Source organism: Leucoraja erinacea, chromosome 14 (genome assembly GCF_028641065.1).
Source record: "Leucoraja erinacea ecotype New England chromosome 14, Leri_hhj_1, whole genome shotgun sequence".
Lineage (NCBI taxonomy): Eukaryota > Metazoa > Chordata > Chondrichthyes > Rajiformes > Rajidae > Leucoraja > Leucoraja erinaceus.
The window spans coordinates 25,167,099-25,187,563 of NC_073390.1; the positions used below are offsets into that span (position 1 = coordinate 25,167,099).

Genomic DNA, 20,465 nt, shown 5'->3' on the forward strand with positions numbered 1-20,465 from the left:
TTAATCATTGCGCAGTTGTGCTGTGGTTTACAGTGGTTATTGGGTAAAGGAGACAATGGCTGGCAGTGGGCAGTGCCCGGGAGCTGGTGTTGGTACTGGAGTGGTTTATTATTGTCACCTTACTGAGACACAGTGAAAAGCTTTTGTTTACAGTCATGTCATACTGCACACAAGAGTACCATCAAACCATATATAAGTACAACAGGGAGTGCAAAGAGAAAAGTACCAAAATGGAGAATATAGTGTCTAGCATTAAAGCATAACAGTTCCAGAGAAAAAGTCTCAGGTCTGCAATGAGGTCAGTTGGAAGATCGCCATAGCCTCACAATACCAGAGACCTGAGTTCGATCCTGACCACAGATGCTGTCTGTGTGGCGTTTGCATGTTCTCCCTGTGATCGCATGGGCTTCATCCGGGTGCTCTGGTTTCTTCCCACATCCTAAAGACGTGCTGAATGGTGGGTTAATTGGCCACTGAGAGCTACCCGGGCATGTGACCACACAAAGTGATGGGGAATCGATGGAGATGTGACAATGGATGAGTTTCAGGGGTACACAGCAATGTGGTGGCAGGCAGCCAATGGGTTTGCCGTTCAGTGGGGCCAATAACCTCGCTGTTCAGGGCGTACAATGGGCTCAAGGTTTAAGGCAGCCAATGGTGGGATGGGGTGGTCACGTGCTGAGCCCATACAGTCTGTCACCAGCTGAGAAATGGAGGAGTATGGACCAGGCACAGGCAGGTAGGACTAGCTTGTGTGAGGCAATTTGGGCTGAAGAGCCTGTTTCCATGATGTGTAGCTCAGACTCTAAAAGGGCTCTTTGGCCTAACTTGCCCATTCTGACCAAGTTGTTTATCTAGACAGACAGACAGACAGACAGACACACACTTTTTTCCTGGTACGTGACTGCAATCATCCATGTCACCGCCTGCCTGGTCGTTGCTGAGTCAGTAACCAGGTGATGTCGGGCTTGTTTCAACATTGGTCATGTAGCGTGAGACAGACCTGCGATCAGTCCACTCCCGACCCCCGCCCGTCCCCCCTCCCCGCCCACTTCCCCTCTGACCCTCCACCCCCTGCCCATCCCACCCTTTCACCCCCCTCTCCACCCCCCCCGTCCCCGCCCCACAAATGGACCAAATGTCCAGTGTCCACTCTCGGTACAGATTGGGCAATGGCATCCACTGCTATTCCTGGCCACTTGTCTGGAGAGATGTTGGAGTTGATTTATTATTGTCGTGTGTACCGGGATACAGTGAAAAGGCTTGCGTGCTATCCAGTCAAATCATACTCTACATGAGTATAATCAAACTATACAAGTAGAACAGTTTGTGCAAAGAGAAAAATACTGCAGAATATATTGTTACAGTGTTACAGCATTACAATTACAGAGAAAGTACAGATAAAAAAAGTGCAAGGGCCACAATGATGTAGGTTGGAAGATTGTAACTATACCCTAGCTAATGGGAGGACTGTTCGGTAGTCTGATAACAGCGGGGAAGAAGCAGTTCCTGAATCTGGTGATTCGTGCTTTCAAACTTTGTATCTTCTGCTCGACAGGAGAGGGGAGAAGATGGAATGATCCATGTTGAGAAGAATGAGCCTTGATTATGTTGTAATCTGAGGCATCATCCAGACTTAGTCTGCAGTGTGTTTATGAGTGGCCTGGTTCAAGATTCACAATGTGGCACAGTGGCTTAGAGGTTAGAGATGTTGTATCTCCAAACTATAAAATAAACTAAACTAAATCAACCACTCAATAGACAATAGGTGCAGGAGTAGGCCATTTGGCCCTTAGAGCAAGCACTGCCATTCAATGTGATCATGGTTGATCATCCACAATCTGTACCCAGTTTCTGCCTTCTCCCCATATCCTCTGACCGCTATCTTTAAGAGCTCTATCTAGCTCTCGAAAGTATCCAGAGAACCGGCCTCCACCGGCCTCTGAGGTAGAGAATTCCACAGACTCATTACTCTCTGTGTGAAAAAGTGTTTCCTCATCTCCGTTCTAAATGGCTTACCACTTATTCTTAAACTGTGGCACCTGGTTCTGCACTCCCCCAACATCGGGAACATGTTTCCTGCTAATCGAGCTCCAGCTGCAAGGACAGCTAGAGCTTCACCATGTTGTGTGTGGTTTCGTGGATCACACTGTGGGCAGCCAGGGCAGTGATGCCAGGATGGTTGGGGGGGGGGGAAGAGTGGAACTTGCACAAGAGGTTAAGTGATTTATTTTAGTTTCGAGATATAGCGTGGAAACAGGCCCTTTGGCCCAACAGGTCAGCGCCGACCAGTGATCACCCGTACACTAGTTCTATCCTACACACTAGGGACAATTTACAGAAGCCAATTAACCTATAAATCTGTATGTCTTTATAATTTGGATGGAAACCGGAGCTCCCAAAGAAAACCCACGCGGTCACGGGGAGAATGTAGAAACTCCGCACAGACACCTGTAGTCAGGTCCGAACCAGGGCTCCTTCCAATCCACAATCAGTTCCTTGGTTTTGCTGTTGTTGAGGGCCAGGTTATTGTGCTGGCACCATATGGACAGTTGCTCGATCTCTCTTCTATACTCTGACTCATCCCCATCAGTGATACGTCCCACAACACTGTGCCGCCTTAATGGGGCATGTGTGGCGGGGGTGGGGGGAGAGTGTACGAAAGGTGCAGCGATGGGGGGGCAAGAGGGAAGGGGGATGGAGCACAGGGTGAAGTGTCGGCATGAGCCCCATAACCAGTTATGACAGTATTGTGTGGAGATCCCTGGTGGCCCGCTGCTTAAGGAGCAGGCGGCTTGCTGTCACACACCCTGCTGTTTGCTCCTGCCCTGCTGCACGCCGTTTCCCAGTAAATAAACGGCCAGCTGTTTCTCATTGCCGGCTCCCCTCTCCCTCATTTGACAGCTACCTCACACGGCGCAGGCAGAGAGGACTGGGCCTATGTGCAGAGCCTCCTTACTTCATGGAAACTTAGCGAATAGTGAAAGGCCTCAATAGAGTGGATGTGATGAGGATGTTTCCACCGGTGGGAGAATCTAGGACCAATGGCCACAGCCTCGGAACTAAAGGACGCACCTTTAAGAATGGAGTAGGGGATAGGGTCTGGAACTTGTGGCTCGGGACAGTGGGGACATGGGGACCCTCCACAGTCCTGTGGGCATGAGGTGGCGGCTCTCAATCAACCGAGTACAAGTCAGGAAGTCATGTTGCAAAACTTGATAATTTTAAAGGTTATAAAACTTTTCAGACACAAGATAACTGCAGATGCTGGAATTTTGAGCAAAACACAAAGTTGATATCGGCAGGTCAGGCTTTGCCCAGCCCCTCCTCTCTTCCAGCTTTCCCAGCCCTGCTACAATCCGTCTGAAGAAGGGTCCCAACCAGAAACATTTACCTATCCATGTTCTCCAGGGATGCTGCTCGACCAGCTGTTACTCCAGCACTTTGTGTCTTCACTAGCTTTTCTGTCTCCTTACTGTACTCCGTCTCATTATTTGTGATTCCCCCCCCCCCATAAGTGGTGTAATCTGCAAACTAGTAGATGGAGTCGGAGCTGAATTTGGCCACACAGTCGTGAGTGTATAGGGAGTTTAGTGGGGGTCAGAGAACGTATCCTCGAGGGGCACCGTGTGGAGAGTTCATGTGGAGGGAATATTGTTACTGATTTCACTGTCTCTGGTCCAGTTTAAATGTTTGGTTTTAGAGATACAGAGAGTTTTAGAGAACCCTTCGGCCCACCAAATCCATGCCGACCAGCGATCATTCTATACACTAGCACCGTCCCACACACGAAGGACAATTTACAATTTTTACCAAAGCCAGTTAACCTACAAACCCATCCGTCTTTGGGATGTGGGAGGAAACTGGAGCCTCCGGAGAAAACCCACACGGTCACAGGGAGAACGTACAAGAGCTGTACAGACATCACATATAGTCGGGATCGAACCTAAGTCTCTGCTGTAAGGCAGCAACTGTACCTCTGCGCCACTGTGCTGCCGTGTGGGTGAGGCAGTCGAGGATGCTGTGGCAGGGGGGTGGCCTGCCTCCTGGGTGCTGGAGTTTGGAGATGCAAGTCTGGCCCAGCGATGCACCCGGAGATGCAGGCTTCTCTCTGTCCTCTAGGCCAGGCGGCAACAACAGGACCCTTGTGCTGCGGCCTGTAGCGAGCCTGCAGTTCACGGTGAGCCTGTCCACGGAGGCAGCTTCAAAAGCAATGTTTCCGTAAAGGAATGATTCCTAATGTGCGTGTGGCAGTGGAAAGTTGGGCTAATTTGCTGCCACACTAGGCTGATTGTTCAGACTGTGTGTGGCTGGGTATGCCGGCTCCATAAACCAGCGGCAGTCCCTGTGGGAACCCTGCCCTCTTGATCTCTGCTCCAGGAACATTAGCACTGCCTCGTGTTTGACCCCAGCCCACTCCCTCCCTCATGCTCTCCCCCTCAGGCCTTCAGATCAGGGGGCTCGGGGAAATTTGACCCTGTATAGGGGCCGTTCGGCCCATTGACTCCACACTGCCCTGTGGAGAGGGAAGAGCGGTCTGTCTCTCCACCCCGCACTTTAGAGATATAGCGTAGAAATAGGCCCTTCAGCCCACCAGGTCCGCGCCGACCAGCAATCATCCCATATACAGGCACTATCCTACACACTAGGGACAATTTACAATTTACACAAGCCAATTAACCTGCAAACATGCACGTCTTTAGGATGTGGAAGGAAACTGGAGCACTTGGAGAAAACCCACACGGTCATACGAGCAAACTCCGTACAGACACCATCCGTGGTCAGGATCGATCCGGGGTCTCTGTTGCTATGAGGCAGCAACTCTACCATTGTGCCACTGTGCTGTCCCTTTAGCAATGAGTGTTGATGTGGGGAGGTGTGTGTTCAGTTTGTAGGAGCGATGTGGAGAGGGTGCAGAGGAGGTTTATCAAAATGCCACCTTCATTAGGGGGTATTAGCTGCAGGAGGAGTTTGGGCAACTTGAAGTTTCCCCTGGAACACCAGAGGTTGAGAGGCGACCTGATAGAAGTATATAAAATTGTGGGAAGCATAGACATTGCATACTGTCAGAACCTGTTCCTGCAGAGTGGGAATATGTAATACAAGTGAACATAGCTTGAAGGTGAGGGGCAAAGTTTAATGGAGATGTGAGCGGCATGTTTTTTTTACACTGAGAGTGGTGGTGGAGGCAGATACGATAGTGGTGTTTAAGCTTTTAGATAGGCATATGTATATGTAGGGAATGGAGCGATATGGATCGTGTACAGGCAGAGGAGGGGGATCATTTTCCTGCAGCTCGCATGGAGTGATTCATCAGTTGCAATGGCCGACCAGCAGGAGGACAGACATCCAGATGTTGACATCAGCTGTTGCCGGGGTGTACACTGGCTGCTATTTATTCACAGCAGTGTGTGCTCACACACTGCACCTATCTGGGGGGGGGGGGGGGGGGGTACGCAGGGGGAAGGCGTACGGGCACGGGCTTCTGGTGTGCAGTTAAAGTCATTCACCCACGTTATTTTATTATTCTCTAGCTCTCTCGCTCTCTCTCTCTCTCCTCTCTCCTCCCATCCCTCATCCCTCGTCTCTCTCCCTCTCTCGCTGTGTCTCTGTCTTTCACTCTCTCCCTCCCTCCCTTTCTGTCTCGTGCGCTCTCTCTCCCGCTCCCCATCTCGTCTCTCTCTCGCTCTCTCATTTCCTCTCTCTCACCCACTCGCCTCGGCATTCCCAGACTCATTTGGTGTTTTGCAGGGACGGCTGCATCTGTAGTTCCTTCCTGTTGGGGGGGGGGGCCTGGCCCGTGGCGGCTCCTGGTCTGTTCCCTCCATGGATGCCACCTGGTCCTCCAGCACTCTGTGTTTTTTGTTTGGCTCTGGAATTGAAGGTGGATACGGGGGGCTGGGGTGGCTCAGCGGGACGGGCGGTGGCTCTGGGGAGTGTTTGGCATTTCGGGTTGAGACCCTTCTTCAGACAATCACGTACTCTCACCGATGAGAGTTCAGTTCAGTCTGAAGAAGGGTCTTCTCTCCAGAGTCGCTGCCTGTCCTGCTGAGTTACCCCAGCTTTAGATTCAAGATTCAAGAGATTCAAGAGAGTTTATTGTCATGTGTCCCAGATCGGACAATGAAATTCTTGCTATCTTTATGTCTATCTTCAATTTCAGAGTTAAATAAAAAACACAGTGCTGGATGCACTCAGTGGGCTAGGCAGCATCTGTGGAGGGAATGGATTAGGAGTTGTTTTGGGCCAGGGTTCTTCTTCAATAGGAAAGAACTGCAGATCAAAGATACTAGAGCAGATACTAGTATCATTACTGCAGATCTGGCATGACATTCTTCCGATTTAAATCGGAGTTCTGAATTATTTGTTTTCCTATTTGTTAATTTGTTGTGCCCAATTATTTGCCGACCAATCAACCACTGTCTCTAAGGGGGTTGCGACCAATCACCGACCAGCTTCCCTTAAAATTCCTGTTCATTCAACAAATCAGTCTCCTCGCGTCCAATTAGCCGTTGTCTCCAAAGGCATTGTGTCCAATCACATAATATGCTGGTCACTCGGCGACCAATCAGATACAGTCGCTGCGGGGCGCTGTGACCAATCACTGACCAGCTTCCCTTAAATTTCCCGTCCAATCAACGAATCGATTTCCTCCCATCCAATCAGCCGCTGCCTTCAAGGGCATTCTGTCCAATTACCTAATGCGCTGGTCACTCGGTAGTCAAACAAACACAGTCTCCGAGGGGCATTGTGACCAATCACCGACCTGCTTCCCCCACCGAAGCAGATGATGGCTGCAGGCAACACAGAGAGAGAAAGAGAGAGAGAGTTGCTAGAAAGCAGCTATGACATAATACACAATAAACTGTATTACAAATACACCATAAACAAGTTATGCATTCTTGTACTCTTACATAATAAAAATTCTCTGCTCCCTTCCTTCCCAACCTCAGCCTCATGGACCTTAGCTTGCCCCTAATTCCTAAAACCCATTTCCATCACTAGTTCCATGTCCACACACGCTGGCATATGTTTGCATGTTCGTGTTCGTATTCATACATTCCACTGTGAATCGCCAGCACCTCCCCTCCCCCCGCGACCCGGCTCTTCGCCATCAGACGGTCGGGAACATCCTGTGGCAAAACCCCAGTCAGAGACTGCTGGGCCAGTGGTCATTGTCGGTCACTCCCTGTAGCCCCATCCCCAGCACTTGCACCGAGGACCATGGTACATTGGCCAGTGTAGCCCATCCCTGCACAGTGCTTCCCTGCCCAGTGCTGCCTATCCCTGCCCAGTGCTGCCTATCCCTGCCCAGTGCTGCCTATCCCTGCCCAGTGCTGCCCAGTACTGCCTTGCATCATGGCATCGGCATCGGTCTCACTAATTTGGACATTCCAAACTAACCTTCAGACTTGTTCTGTTTAAGAAAGAACTGCAGATGCTGGAAAAATCGAAAGTAGACAAAAATGCTGGAGAAATGCTGGCTGGAAAATGCCTCACCCGCTGAGTTTCTCCAGCATTTTTTATCTACCTTTAGACTTGCACTGGCGACTTTGGGCTCAGTTATTCTTTGAAATATTTGGGGTTTTATTTAATTTCTGTTTATTATGTTATCTATTGAGTACTGTTTTTACAGACCTGTTATGCTGAGCAAGTGAGAATTGAATTGTTCCGTTTCGGTACATATGAGAAGGAATGGGTGATGTTTTGGGTCGAGACCCTTCTTCGGACTGAGAGTCAGGGGAGAGGGAACCTAGAGATGTGGAACGGTAAGGTGTGAAAACGACAAATCAAAGCAGCCGATAATCAGGAAATGTAGAATGGTTCAATGTTGACTGAGGGGAAGGTGACAATGAGCCTCGTTGTCTGCTTTGATCTGTCATTTACGCACCTCACATTCTCTGTGCATCCTTCCATACCTCTAGTTTCACTCACCCCTGACTCTCACTGAAGAAGGTCTTGACCCGAAACATCACCCATTCCTTCTCTCCAGAGATGCTGCCTGTCCCGCTGAGTTACTCCAGCATTGTGTGTTAATTTTCGGCCTGCAGTTCCTTCCTACACACGTCTCTGTCTGAAGATGGCCCAGTGAAAACCAAAGATCTTATAATCTTTGAACTCCCCAGTCAATAGTCAATTTCAAGTATCACCAGATCTTGCTGGAAAACATGCAGAGGGGGTTGTGAAAGGACTCTAACTCCCGTCTCCCTGTGATGTGGGCAGTGCTGGCCGGAGATCATACCCAGTGCCTGCAGCCCGGAGTTAGTGCCGTACACCACAGCCGCTGCCTGGCACTGCCCCTGTGTTCCGATCTCTTTCATTCAACAAGGAGCTAGAGTACAAACTCAGTGTGGCTCTGTGTAGTGAAAGGAGCGAGTGAGACAGTGTTAGCAGTTTCCTGAGCTCATAGAGAGTGGTAGCAGGATGTGATGGGTGTCCCTGCCTCTCCCGTCAAAGCCCTCATTCATCGGGCAGTCAGCATGCCAGTCCTCGCTATATATCCACAGGCTGCTCCCTTGTAGAGGCGAGCGCGGCTGCCTGTTTTGATGTGAACTTGTACAGGAAGGTGTTTCACAAGTGGCATGGTTTCTGAGAAGCTGCATGCCAGGAATGTGAAGTATGTGTTGGAACGGCAGCGACTGAATGTCCCACACAACTCTCTTTCACCGGCCGAGCTGTGCTGGAAACACTCCCTGCCTGCAGCCTCACTCCTCTCTGTCTCTTAGTGGACCAGCTGCAGGGAGCAGGAGCAGGTCAACGAAAGTGGGTGACAGGTTCACCAAGGCCTGGCACACAGAGGCAGCTACACGGGAGAGTGGACAGAGTGTTACAGCCATGGGGCAGGGAACTGGACACAAAGCACGCACAGTCGAACAGCATGGAAACGGGCCCTACGGCCCCAAACGTCCATGCTGACCAAGGTGTCCCATTTAAGCTAGTTTCATTTACCCACAGTTGACCCATAACCACCAAACCCTCTCCTATCCATGTACCTGTCCAAATGTACTATCACAACGTTTAAGACATTTTTGGACGGGTACATGGATAGGACAGGTTTAGAGGGATATGGGCGAAATGCAGGCAGGTGGGACGAGTGTAGATGGGACATGTTGGACAGTGTGGGAAAGTTGAGCTGAAGGGTTAGTTTACTACGCTGTATGACTGTCTTTTATCGTATCTGCCTCAACTATTTCCTGTGGCAGTTTGTCCAATATATCCACTACCCTTTGTGCGAAAAGTTGCTCCTCAGTTTCATATGAAAGCTTTCCCCTCTCGCCTTAAACCTATGTCCTCTGGTTCTTCATTCCCCTACTCTGGCTCAAAGGCTCCGTGCATTCACCCTATCAATTTCCCCCATTATTTTAAACACCTCTATAAGATCACCCCTCAGCCACCTGCGCTCCAAGGAATAAAGCCCTAACATGCCCAACTCTCCCTGTATCTCAGGCCCTCGAGTCCTGGCAACATCCTCGTGCATCTTCTCTGCACTCACTCCAGTTTAGTGGCATCCATCCTACAGCAGGGTGACCAGGACCGTACAGGTACCCTTGCAGTGCCGTGCCCATGATAGGTTTTCAGGGCGTGGATCAGCAGTGGGTATGGACTGTGCCCGCACTGGACCCATTCCAGTTTCTCATCCAACACACCTCGGGCACACATCTGGCCCGGAAGGGGGGCTCTCCACCACTGGCCCGCCAGGCACAGAGAGAGCCTGGCTTGTAGCGGCCCGGAGAGACTGCGGTCCCTCCGCTCCCGTGAAATCTCCTGTGAAATCCAGGGAGTTCCAGCTCCCATCTCACTGTCACAGTTATGCCCCTGTCCCTCTTAGGAAACCTGAACAGAAACCTCTGGAGACTTTGCGCCCCACCCAAGGTTTCCGTGTGGTTCCCGGAAGTTGCAGGTGGTTGCCGGAGGTTGCAGGCAGTGGAAGCAGATAGGGAGACTGACAAAAACCTGGCAAAGTCTCCAGAGGTTCCTGTTCAGGTTTCCTAAGTGGGACAGGGGCATTACAGCTGGTGTGTTCCAGCTTTAGAGTTTAGAGATCCAGCACAGAAACAGGCCCTTCAGCCCACCAAATCCGCACTGACCATACTACACTAGCTGACACTTGCACCATACTATACACGAGAGACAACTTCTCCTTCAAACCAATTAACCTTCAAACCCGTACGTCTTTGGAGTGTCTGAGGAAACCGAAGCACACTGAAAAAACCCATGTGGTCACAGGGAAAATGTACAAACTCTGTACAGACAGCACCCGCAGTCAGGATCGAACCCGGGTCTCTGGCACTGTGAGGCAGCAGCCCCACCCGCGGTGCCACTGTGTCACCCTGTTGTTGATATTCACAATGTCCAGATGTGGACAAACTTCTACAGAAGTTTCATCATCTCCCCCCCCCCCCCCCCGGGCACCGACCCCATCGTAGGGTCTCCCCTCCCTCATCATCTCCTCCCGTCCCAGGGAAATTAGTAGCCAACACTCATCAGCCCCTCTCTCCACTCAGTCCATTGACCCATACAGCATGGAAGCAGGCCCTTCAGCCCATCAGGTCTGTGCTACCCGTCTGCACCAATCCTACACTCTCATCATCTCGCCCCAGATTTCACCACTCTCTATACACCAGGGGTAATTCACAGAGGCCCATTAACCCACCCACCCACCCGGCACATGTTGGGATGTGGGAGGAAACCGGAGTACCCTGGCGCTACCCACGTGGTTCTGACTGGGAAACACAACCGGAGTTCTGAAGCACTTTGGAGATGCTGCCTGACCCCGCTGAGTCATTCCAGCTCCAGATTCCCGGATCGCCGGTGTGCCTGGGACAAGGGGGTTCAGGGAACGATTGGGAGGGGGTGTGGGGGGGGGGGGGGGGGGGTGTTGGGGAGGTGTCTTGTCCCCACTGGCCGTGAGTGGGAGGGTGTCTGTCAGTGCTGGAGTGGGCGGGGAGAGGGGCACGGTGGGGCCAGGAACTGTGCCTGGCCTGGAACAGGCAAGGGTGGGGAAGGGTTAATCCCAGACCCACCGCTCGGGAATGTCGGCTGTGGAAACTTCTCCAGGCCAGTTCCTTCTTTAGGAATTACCTAATGATCTCCTGTTGCCGTGGAAACCCCACGCCGAGCCAAGGCATTGCCGCATTCAACCGGAACGGGGAGGGGGTGGGGATGAAGGGGTGAACGGTGGCGATGAGGGGTGATAGGGTGGGGATCAGGATGAGGGGGAGGGGTGGGGATGAAGGGGTGAGGGTGGGCGATGAGGGTGATGGGGGTGGGGATCAGGATGAGGGGGAGGGGGTGGGGATGAAGGGGTGAGGGGGGGCGATGAGGGGGGGGGGTGGGAATGAGGGGTGGGGATAAAGGGGTGCAATGGGTGAGTCTGGGAATGAGGGGGATGGGGATCACAGGGGGATGAAGGGGGGGATCACGGTGAGGGGGTGGGGATGAGGGGGTGGGGATATGTACCTCGCCAGTCTCTGGGTTAGGATAGGTTTGGTTAATGTCAAACGCAGGCAGGTGGGACTAGTGAAGATGGGGCATATTGGTCAGCATAGGCAAGTTAGGCTGAAGGGTCTGTCTCCACGCTGTATGACTATCCATGCGCCTATCTAAAAGCCTCTTCAACACCACTGCCATATCTGCCCCCACCACCACCCATGGCAGCATGTTCTAGGCCCCCACACCCTCTGTGTAACCCCCCCCCCCCCCCCCCCCCCCCCCCCCCCCCCCCCCCCGTGAATCCTTGTCTGTGGGCTGTGTAGCTGGGCCCACCAGTGTTGCGATCTCCAGGGGTTTGCTGGAATTTCTCTCACTCTTGCGGTGTGTGAGTGAAGGACCCGTGTGAGATGGGTTGCAGGAATTGTTTATCTCTGCGAACCCTTCCCAGCCAAGAATAACTTGCTACTGCAAACAGGAGAAGTAGGTTGATCCTCAGGTTAAAGCTTGCATGCGGTTTCAACCTTGAGTCAGTGTTGGCGTTGGCACTGGGGGAATGCCAGCCAGTTGCTGTTCTGGCCTGAGATAGCCTGCTACAGTCGCCATGCTAAACTCAAACTCACTCGTCCAAACGCAGCCCCTCTCCCCCCTCTGTTGCAGTTTCCCAGTGAACAGCCTGCATCTCCGTTGGCTCACGTTGACCTTTGGCCCCGTCTTTGACCCCCCAGGCAGTGATGGTCACCATGAGGACCATAAACCCTGGTCCTCTGACCAGCTGTCGCAGCCGCTCTGACGGGTCAGCCTGGTGCAAGCACAGATCTCCCAACCTTGGGGGCTCTTGGTGGGACAGTGAACACGTTGCTGCATCAGTGATTTCTAAACCTGGACTCGTCATCCAGAGATCCAAATTCCAATCTCACCATTCAGTTAAAGCTTCAGAATTAGGAGCAATAAAATATCATCTGTGGGAAGAAAGTTACTGGACTTGCGGCGTGGTTGATTTGGGAGAGTCAGGGGATGTTGTGTCTCACAACCTCGATAGAGGTTTTTGAAGAAGCATCGAGAAAGTTGATGAGGTCAAGGCCATAGACGTTGTCTACATGGGATTCCGCAAGCTCTGATGTTCATCGCGCTACGCTGTTCTGGAAGGGATTTGGATGAGAATGGTACATGGCATGATTAGTAAGTTTTCAGATAACATTAGTTACTTTATTTATTTTATTGTTATGTGTACCGAGGTACAATGCTAACCAGTCAGCGCAAAGGCAATATATGATTACAATTGAGCCATCCGCAGAATACAGATACATGATAATGGGAATCATGTGAATAATGTTTAGTCCAATATAAACCCAGTAAAGTCCGACCAAAGATAGTCCAAGGGTCTCCAATGAGGTATAGTAGCTCTCTTTCTGGTGTCTTTCCCCACAGTGGAGATTTTTGATTCTGCTGTGGGGGGACGTTGGTGTTGAACTCTTAATGTGTTGTGCCCGTTTTCTTTATGTTTTTAACCTTTTTCTATGGTTTGTATGGAAACATTATCTATTTTATGTAAAGCACTTTGATGTCAATGCGAGTTGACTTAAAACGTGCTATATAAATAAAACTTATTTACTTACTTACTTACTCTAGTTGTTGGTAGGATGGTCAGTTGCCTGATAACAGCTGGGAAGAAACTGGGTCAAAACTGTCCCTGAATCTGGAGGTGGATGGAGGTGAAGATGCTTATCAAAAATGATAGTGGGATCCTGATGGGCTGAGGAATGATTAATGGAGTTTTTATACAGATAATTGCGCGCTGCAGCATTTTTGCATCAAACCTGGGCAGGACCTTCACAGTGAATGGCAGAGCCCTGGAGAGTGTTGTAGAGCAGAGTGATCTTGGAGTGCAGGTACATATTTTCACTGTAGCTGTACCTCACCATCCTGGTATGGATGATGACAGACTCGCCCTGCTGGTGGACAGGCCGGTGGGAGCAACCGGGAGGGAGGGGGCGTACCAAGAGCAAAGAGGGACCCGGCGGGGCGGGGCGGGGGTGGCCCCCGTGACCAGGTGTGGGGGACCCGGCAGTGACCAGGTGCGGTCTGCTTTGCCGTTGTGATTGAATCAAGAGCTTTTGTAACTTTGGCTGCGCCAGAAATGTGGCGACTCTTTGCGTACTGCCCGGGTGAGGTCCGCTGTATGATTTACAAGATTGTATGCAAAAACAAAGTATTTCACTGTACCTAGGTACATGTGAATAAAGTATCATTGAGCTGAGGCAACACTAGTCGACAGCCTGCCCACGACTAGTGTTGCCTCTAGTCATGCCTTTAGCATTTTGTCGGCACGGACTAGAAGGGTCGAGATGGCCTGTTTCCGTGCTGTAATTGTTATATGACTAATGCGGCCGTACCCTTGACCTCTTCCAGCTGAATGAGCCGGCCAAGGCTGCAGCAGCCGCCCACACCTTCTTCCTGGCAAATCCCGAGCACATGGAGATGAGGCAGAGCCTGGAACGTTACAAGCAGATGGAGGGCGTCGGGGAGTCTCACTTCATCGACCTGGAAGCACGGCCCTACATGGTAAGAGGGTGTGTGAGTCCTCAGGGGTGGGACGTGTTGGTGGGCTGGGGCAGATGCTGGGCTCTCCTGTCTGCTGGGTGCATGCGGGGAATGTTGACATGCGGCAGTAGTGGTCTGTACTCGTGGTGCAACACTTGGGGACTGGGCACCCACTGCAGTGGCATGGATCTGTTCTGGGAGAGCCACACGCTGAATGAACATCTCCACATGGCAGGGATGGACATCTCCACATGGGTAGGGATGGACATGATCTTCACATGGTCCGAGTTGGTCACCATCTCAATATGGACTTGGTCAGGCAGTAAAGACCGGCTCAGATCAGAGGGCTGCTACATTTGGAAAGCAGTCCTGTGTTGTCATTGACCTGTTGCCAGTATGTGAGTTGTAACGTCTGTTGCCAGGAGGCCTTCGACAAGGGGCTGAAGCATTATGACGAGGAGCAGTATTCGCTGGCCATCAGTGCGTTCGAGGAGGCCATGCGACAGTTCTGGGAGGCGGAGACGGAATGCCGTGCCTTGTGCCAGGGGCCACAGGAGATTGAAGACATTGAGCAGCATCGAGGGCTGCACCTGTACGAAATCATCGCAGGTAGAACCGGTGTTTCCAGCCGTGAACTCCCTCATGGGGCAGTCAGAGTGTACAGGGACAATCCAGCACGGAAACAGGCCCTTCAGCCCAACATGTCCATGCTGACCAAGATGTCTGCACAGGCATACTAGACACTGCAGATGCTGGAATCCTAAGCAAAACACAATGTCAGCAAGTCAGGCAGCATCTGTGGGGGGAATGGACAGATGACGGTTTGGGTTGGACCCTTCTTCAAGTCCAAGCCCCATCGTGTCTCTCCTATAACTCAAGCCCTCCAATCTCAGTTGCATCTTTGAGAATTTTCTTTCATCTAACTAGATTAATGCCATCCTTCCTGTAGCTGGGTGACCAGAACATATCCAAGTGTGGTCTCACCATCTACTTGTACGGTTGTAACAAGGACATCCCAACTCCTGTACTCAGTGCCTCGTTAATGAAGCCCAGAATAAACCTTCATCATCCTGTCCACCTGCGTTGATATTTTCAGGGAATGATGTTTTTACCCCTAGTTACTCTGTTTTGCTACACACCCCAGACTGCAGAACCAAAGAACTGCAGATGCTGATTTATTCCAGAGATAGACACAAAGTGCAGAGTAACTCAGTGGGTCAGGCAGCATCTCTGGAGAAAAACGATGGGTGATATTTCAGGTAGGATCCTCTTCCGTCTTAAAATAGGGGGTGGGGAGGTGAAGGGTCGGAGGTGAGAAAAGCCCAGGATCAATCAGGGGCAGCCACAAATGACCTCTTTGGGCCGTTGTTGGCTTGGGGAGGTGGTTTGTGTCACTTTGTTGTCCTGCCCTGCCTTCACTTCCCATAACTCCCCTACTTCTCACATGTCTGAATTAAACCCCATCTGCCACTCCCTTGCCCATCTTCCCAGTTGACCTGAGACAACAGGTGGGGGGCTGGGCAGCGAAGAATGTTATGTTGTCAACTGCACACTTACTCATCATGCCACCTATGATCTCATACAAGTCCTTGCTTTAAATACAGACCGGTAAATTCCGATCTCTGCAGCACACCACTGGTCTTGGGTCATGCACATCATATACCTGCATTGCCATCTTCAAATATTTATGGATGTACTCCAAGGCCCCACTGTTCTTCATTACTCAGACCAGGGCAAGACTTACACTGTAAGTGGTAGAGTCCTGGAGAGTGTTGGTGAACAGAGTGAACAGTTGTATGGAAGTGGCGAGTCAGGTGGATAAGGTAGTGAAGAAGGCGTTTGGCACTCTGGCCTTCATTGGGAAGGGCATTGATATAAAACTGATTTATTCCAGAGATAGGTGGGACATCAAGATTCAAGATTCAAGATTCAAGATTCAATTTATTTGTCATGTTGCAGCTGTACATGTCGTTGGTGAGACCACATTGTGTGTGGTTCTCCTGCCCAGCTATAGGAAGGATATCATTGAATTGGAAATGGTGAACAAAAGATTCACCAGGAAATTACCTGGGCTTGGGGGCTTGAGTTAAAGGGAGAGTTTGGACAGGCAGATTTGCCTTTAGAGAGTAGGAGGATGAGGGGTGACCTTATTGAGGTATACACGATCATGAGTGGCATGGATGTAGTGAATGCTCACAGTCTTTTTTCTCCCAGGGTAGAGGATTCTTAAACTAGAGGGCACAGGCTTAAGATGAGAGGGGAGAGATATAAAAGAGACCTCAGGGGCAACTTTTTCACTCAGAGGGTCGTCCATATTTGGAATAAGCTGCCAGAGAAAGCTGTAGAAATGGATGCAAGTACAACTTTTAAAATATATTTGGACAGATGTATTCACAGTAAGTGTTTAGGGGAATGTGGGCCAAATGCAAACAAAGGGACCAATATGTCAACTTGGTCAGCATCGACAAGGTAGGCTGAAGGGCCTGTTTCCAGATGTATAGCTCTGTCCCATCAGGCTGACCAAAGCTGGATGGTGGTGAGGATGGGAGAAGGTGAATGAGGCCAGGGGGTGGGTGTAAGGGAGGGGTGAGGTGGGCATGAGTTTATAGATGGTGATGGATGGGGAGCATTGGGTGGAGGAGTGGGAAGAGGGGTGGGGGTGTTCGTGAGGGAGTTGTTGGTGACGCAGGAGTGTGGTTAGTATGGATGGGAGCTGGAAGGTCAGTGTGTGTGTGTGTGTGTGTGAGCGTGTGAGCGTGTGTGCGTGCGTGCGTGCATGTGTGTGTGTGTGTGTGCGTGTGTGCATGCGTGCGTGCGTGTGTGTGTGTCCTGCCCTGAAACCCCCTGCCCACTATGTCCAGGTGCAGCTGTGTGAACAAGACTGTGTGTGGGAGGGTGAGGGGAGGGTTGGTGGGTCTGTATAATAGACTCTGCGACAGGACTGTGTGTGACGATGTGTGCCCTCAGGTCACTACCTGCAGGTGCTGCTGTGTGAACACGACTGTGTGCGGCAGCTGTCCACCCGCGCTGGCCGCCTCTCGCCCATCCACAACTACCTGCCCCTGCACCATGACTTCCTGCAGTACTCCTACTACAGGGGTGAGTGTCCCCGGGGGGGAGCGAGGGTGGGAGAGGGGGGGGAGCAAGGGTGGGTGGGTGGGACGGGAAAGGAATGAGGGGTGGGAAGGAGGGAAGGGGAGCGAGGGAATGTGAGGGGGGGGATAGGTGGGGATGCGGGGAGGGAGAGAGGGGAGGGGAAGGGTGATGGGAGTGGGCTGGGGGCCGGTGGGGCAGTTCAGGACCACAAACTGATGCCCCTCCCCCGCCAACTATGCGCGATCCCTGGAGGTTGGGGGGGGGGTGGGGTTTGGGAGAGCAGGCGGCCAGGGGAGGGAAATAGGGGGTCCAGGGCCACACACTGACCCCTCTCTCTTGAGAGCCCCCTCCCTATGGATGACTACAATAGGGGCTCTAGGTGGGGGGGGGGTGGAGACCAGGGGTGGGGGGGGGGGGGGGGGTGTTGGGACCCGGGGCCACTGACCCCCTCTCTCTCCCTCCCTGCAGTGGGTGACTATGGGGGGGCTCTGGCTGCCAGCACGTCCTACCTGCTGCTGCGTCCTGGAGACCCTGACATGTTGGACAACACCGCGTATTACCGGCTGGAGCTGAGGGCCAGAGGCGAGCCAACCCCAGGGCCGCGGCAGGTCAGTCACACTCCCCTCCCCCATGCAAACCCTACCGCACCGCCCTGCCCTCAGGTGGCGACGGGACAGTTCCCCTCACCCCCACCTCACCCCCAGGACCCCAGCAGGCAGCACACTCCCCAATGCCAATATTAACTGAAGCCAAATTACCTACAAACCTGTACGTCCTTGGAGGGAGGGAGGAAACCAGAGCACCCGGGGGAAACCCACACGATCACACGATGAACGTACAAACTCCATACAACAGTAGCCGTGGTCAGGGCCAAACCTAGGTCCCTGGCACTGTAAGGCAGCAACTGTACCAATGCACCACTGTGCTGCCCCTCTGCAGGCCATGTACTGACCCAGGAATAGCTGCCTGCTCCCAGTGACCCTGTCCTACCTCTCTCCCCGGCTCCAGGTCCCCCAATGCTTCCCGCTCACCCCCCTCTCAATCTCACCCCCACCCCTCCCCTCAAGGTTCAGTCCACTCTCCAGCTGTGGGCCACGTCTGCCTGTGGGGGGCAGCTGCCCAGATGTGGCCCACAGCTGTATGGGACCAGCTGTCCAGACGTGGCCCACAGGTGTATGGAGACAGATGTGGCCCACAGCTGTGTGGTCCTGCTGAGTCACGAGTGACGGTGTATTCTCCCTCCAGGATATACTGGACTACATGGAGAGGTACCGGCTGGAGAAGGAGGTACTCCAGGCAGCCAGCACCGAACAAGGCTTTGCCTACATCGACCCGGTAGGTGGGCACCCCTCCGGGGGGGAGGGGGGTGACAGCAGAGGAGGGAGGGTGGGTGTTGGGGGAGAGAGGGGCAGTGATGGATGGGGTGGACGGCCGGTGGGGGGAGGGCAGTGGGTGGGGATGGTAGTGGAGGGTTCTGTGGTAGGGGGATTGGATTAGTGGTGGATAGGGGGTCATGGAGGGGTCAGTAGGGGGCCATGGAGTGGTCAATGGATTCCTCTCCCCGGGTCTCTGCCCACAGTCTGGTGTCACACGGCAGAACACCGGGCAGGTCGGGGTACAGACAGGGGACGCTGATCCCAATCACCGACCCATCTCCACACAGAAGCTGCCCGACCCGACGGCACTTCCCGCAGCCCCCGAGTTATGTCTCCGGCCGTGGGCTTCCGCTGCCACCCTGTGGCTGTGCCCAGGACTGCAGGGGGCACCGCTGCCACCCCGTGGCCGTGCCTGGGACTGCGGGGCAGAGACAGCCCAGTCTGTGGTGTGAATGTGATAGGAGCTGAATTAGGCCATCTGACACATCGTCTACCCCGCTATTCAATCATGGCTGATCCATCTCTCCCTCCTAGCCCCATTCGCCCGCCTTCTACCTACCTCCTCTGACACCCGTTCTAATCAAGAATCTATCTATCTCTGCCTTAAAAATATCCACTGACTTTGCCTCCACAGCCTTCTGGTCAAAGAATTCCACAGATTCACCACCCTCTGACGAAATAAATTCTTCATTATCTCCTTCCTAAAAGAACGTCCTTTAATTCTGAGGCTATGCCCCCTAGACTCTCCCACTAGTGGAAACATCCTCTCCACATCCACTCTACCCAAGCCTGAGTCCGAAGAAGAGTTCTAACCCGAAACGTCACCTGGTCCTTTTCTCCAGAAATGCTGCCTGACCTGCTGAGTTACTCCAGCATTTTGTGTCTATCTTCGGTATAAACCAGCATCTACAGTTCCTTCCAAACACAATCTCTCGTGAATTCCGGGACCAAGGCAGGGAAACTGTTATGGCTGCAGAGACTCAGGGAACCACCAAACCCATCATACATAAACCACACGGGATATTCTATGCGGGGAAAATGAAAAAAATGGCAACAATATCAAGACATTAGTGCAAAAACACAATTAGAAAACAAGTCCCCGGTAGTGCATGAGGTGGTCTGTAGTTTTTCCTTGGGTAAGGGTTAGGGTTGAGCAGGTTCAAGTGCCTGATGGTTGTAGGTAAGTGGCTGTTCCTGAACCTGATGGCTCCTGCCCGACTGTTTTCACGTTGTCCAGAGATGCTGCCTGACCGGTTGAGTTACTTCAACACTTTGTGTCGATCTGTGGCTGCTGTGTGCTTACAATGTTGTGTTGTGTTTGAGTGGTGGAAGTGTGAGGACCGTCCCTGGTGAACAGGTCTGAACGGAGTTTGTTTGTCTGCAGGTTAGCTGGACCGTGTCCGGGGAGCTGGAAGAGGAGCTGGAGATTTCCGGCAGGTGGGAGAGAAAGCCGCCACCGCCCCCAGTATTGATTCACCCCGCTCCGCACCGACCCCACGCTGCACCGACCCCGTGTTGCACCGACCCCACGCTGCACCGACCCCACGCTGCACCGACCCCACGCTGCACCGACCCCGTGTTGCACCGACCGAGGCTGGGGCTCCGTGTCACTCCCTCCCAGATGGGGGGGCAAATGGGGGGTGAAATGGGGTTTGAGTAGTGGGGGGGAGGGTTGTGGGGGGTTTGAGACGTGGGGTGAGGGGTCAGGTGGGGGGTGAGGGGTCAGAGTGGGGTGAGGGGTCAGAGTGGGGTGAGGGGTCAGACTGGGGTGAGGGGTCAGACTGCGATGAGGGGTCAGACTGCGATCAGGGATCAGACTGGGGTGAGGGGTCAGACTGAGGTGAGGGGTCAGATTGGGGTGAGGGGTCAGACTGGATGAGGGGTCAGACAGTGATCAGGGATCAGACTGGGGTGAGGGGCTGCGGTGGGGTGGGGGATTAAGGTTGTTGGGGATGAGTGATAAGGGTGGGTTGAGGGATCAGTGAGAGTGTGGGGTGGGGGGGGGGGTGATGCTGTGTG

The 20,465-nt window shown here is 52.6% G+C and overlaps 1 protein-coding gene across 3 annotated transcripts in view; it reads left to right on the forward strand.

Annotated features, from left to right (window-relative positions):
• Window positions 1-20,465, forward strand: part of p3h2 (prolyl 3-hydroxylase 2) — a 42,699-nt gene that overhangs the window by 15,370 nt on the left and 6,864 nt on the right. For all 3 annotated transcript variants that reach the window (XM_055645871.1, XM_055645872.1, XM_055645873.1), the window contains exons 2-7: window positions 13,843-13,995; window positions 14,397-14,583; window positions 16,942-17,073; window positions 17,539-17,678; window positions 18,316-18,405; window positions 19,831-19,883. In XM_055645871.1, coding sequence (XP_055501846.1) covers window positions 13,843-13,995; window positions 14,397-14,583; window positions 16,942-17,073; window positions 17,539-17,678; window positions 18,316-18,405; window positions 19,831-19,883 — 755 coding nt within the window. The remainder of the gene's footprint in view (window positions 1-13,842; window positions 13,996-14,396; window positions 14,584-16,941; window positions 17,074-17,538; window positions 17,679-18,315; window positions 18,406-19,830; window positions 19,884-20,465) is intronic.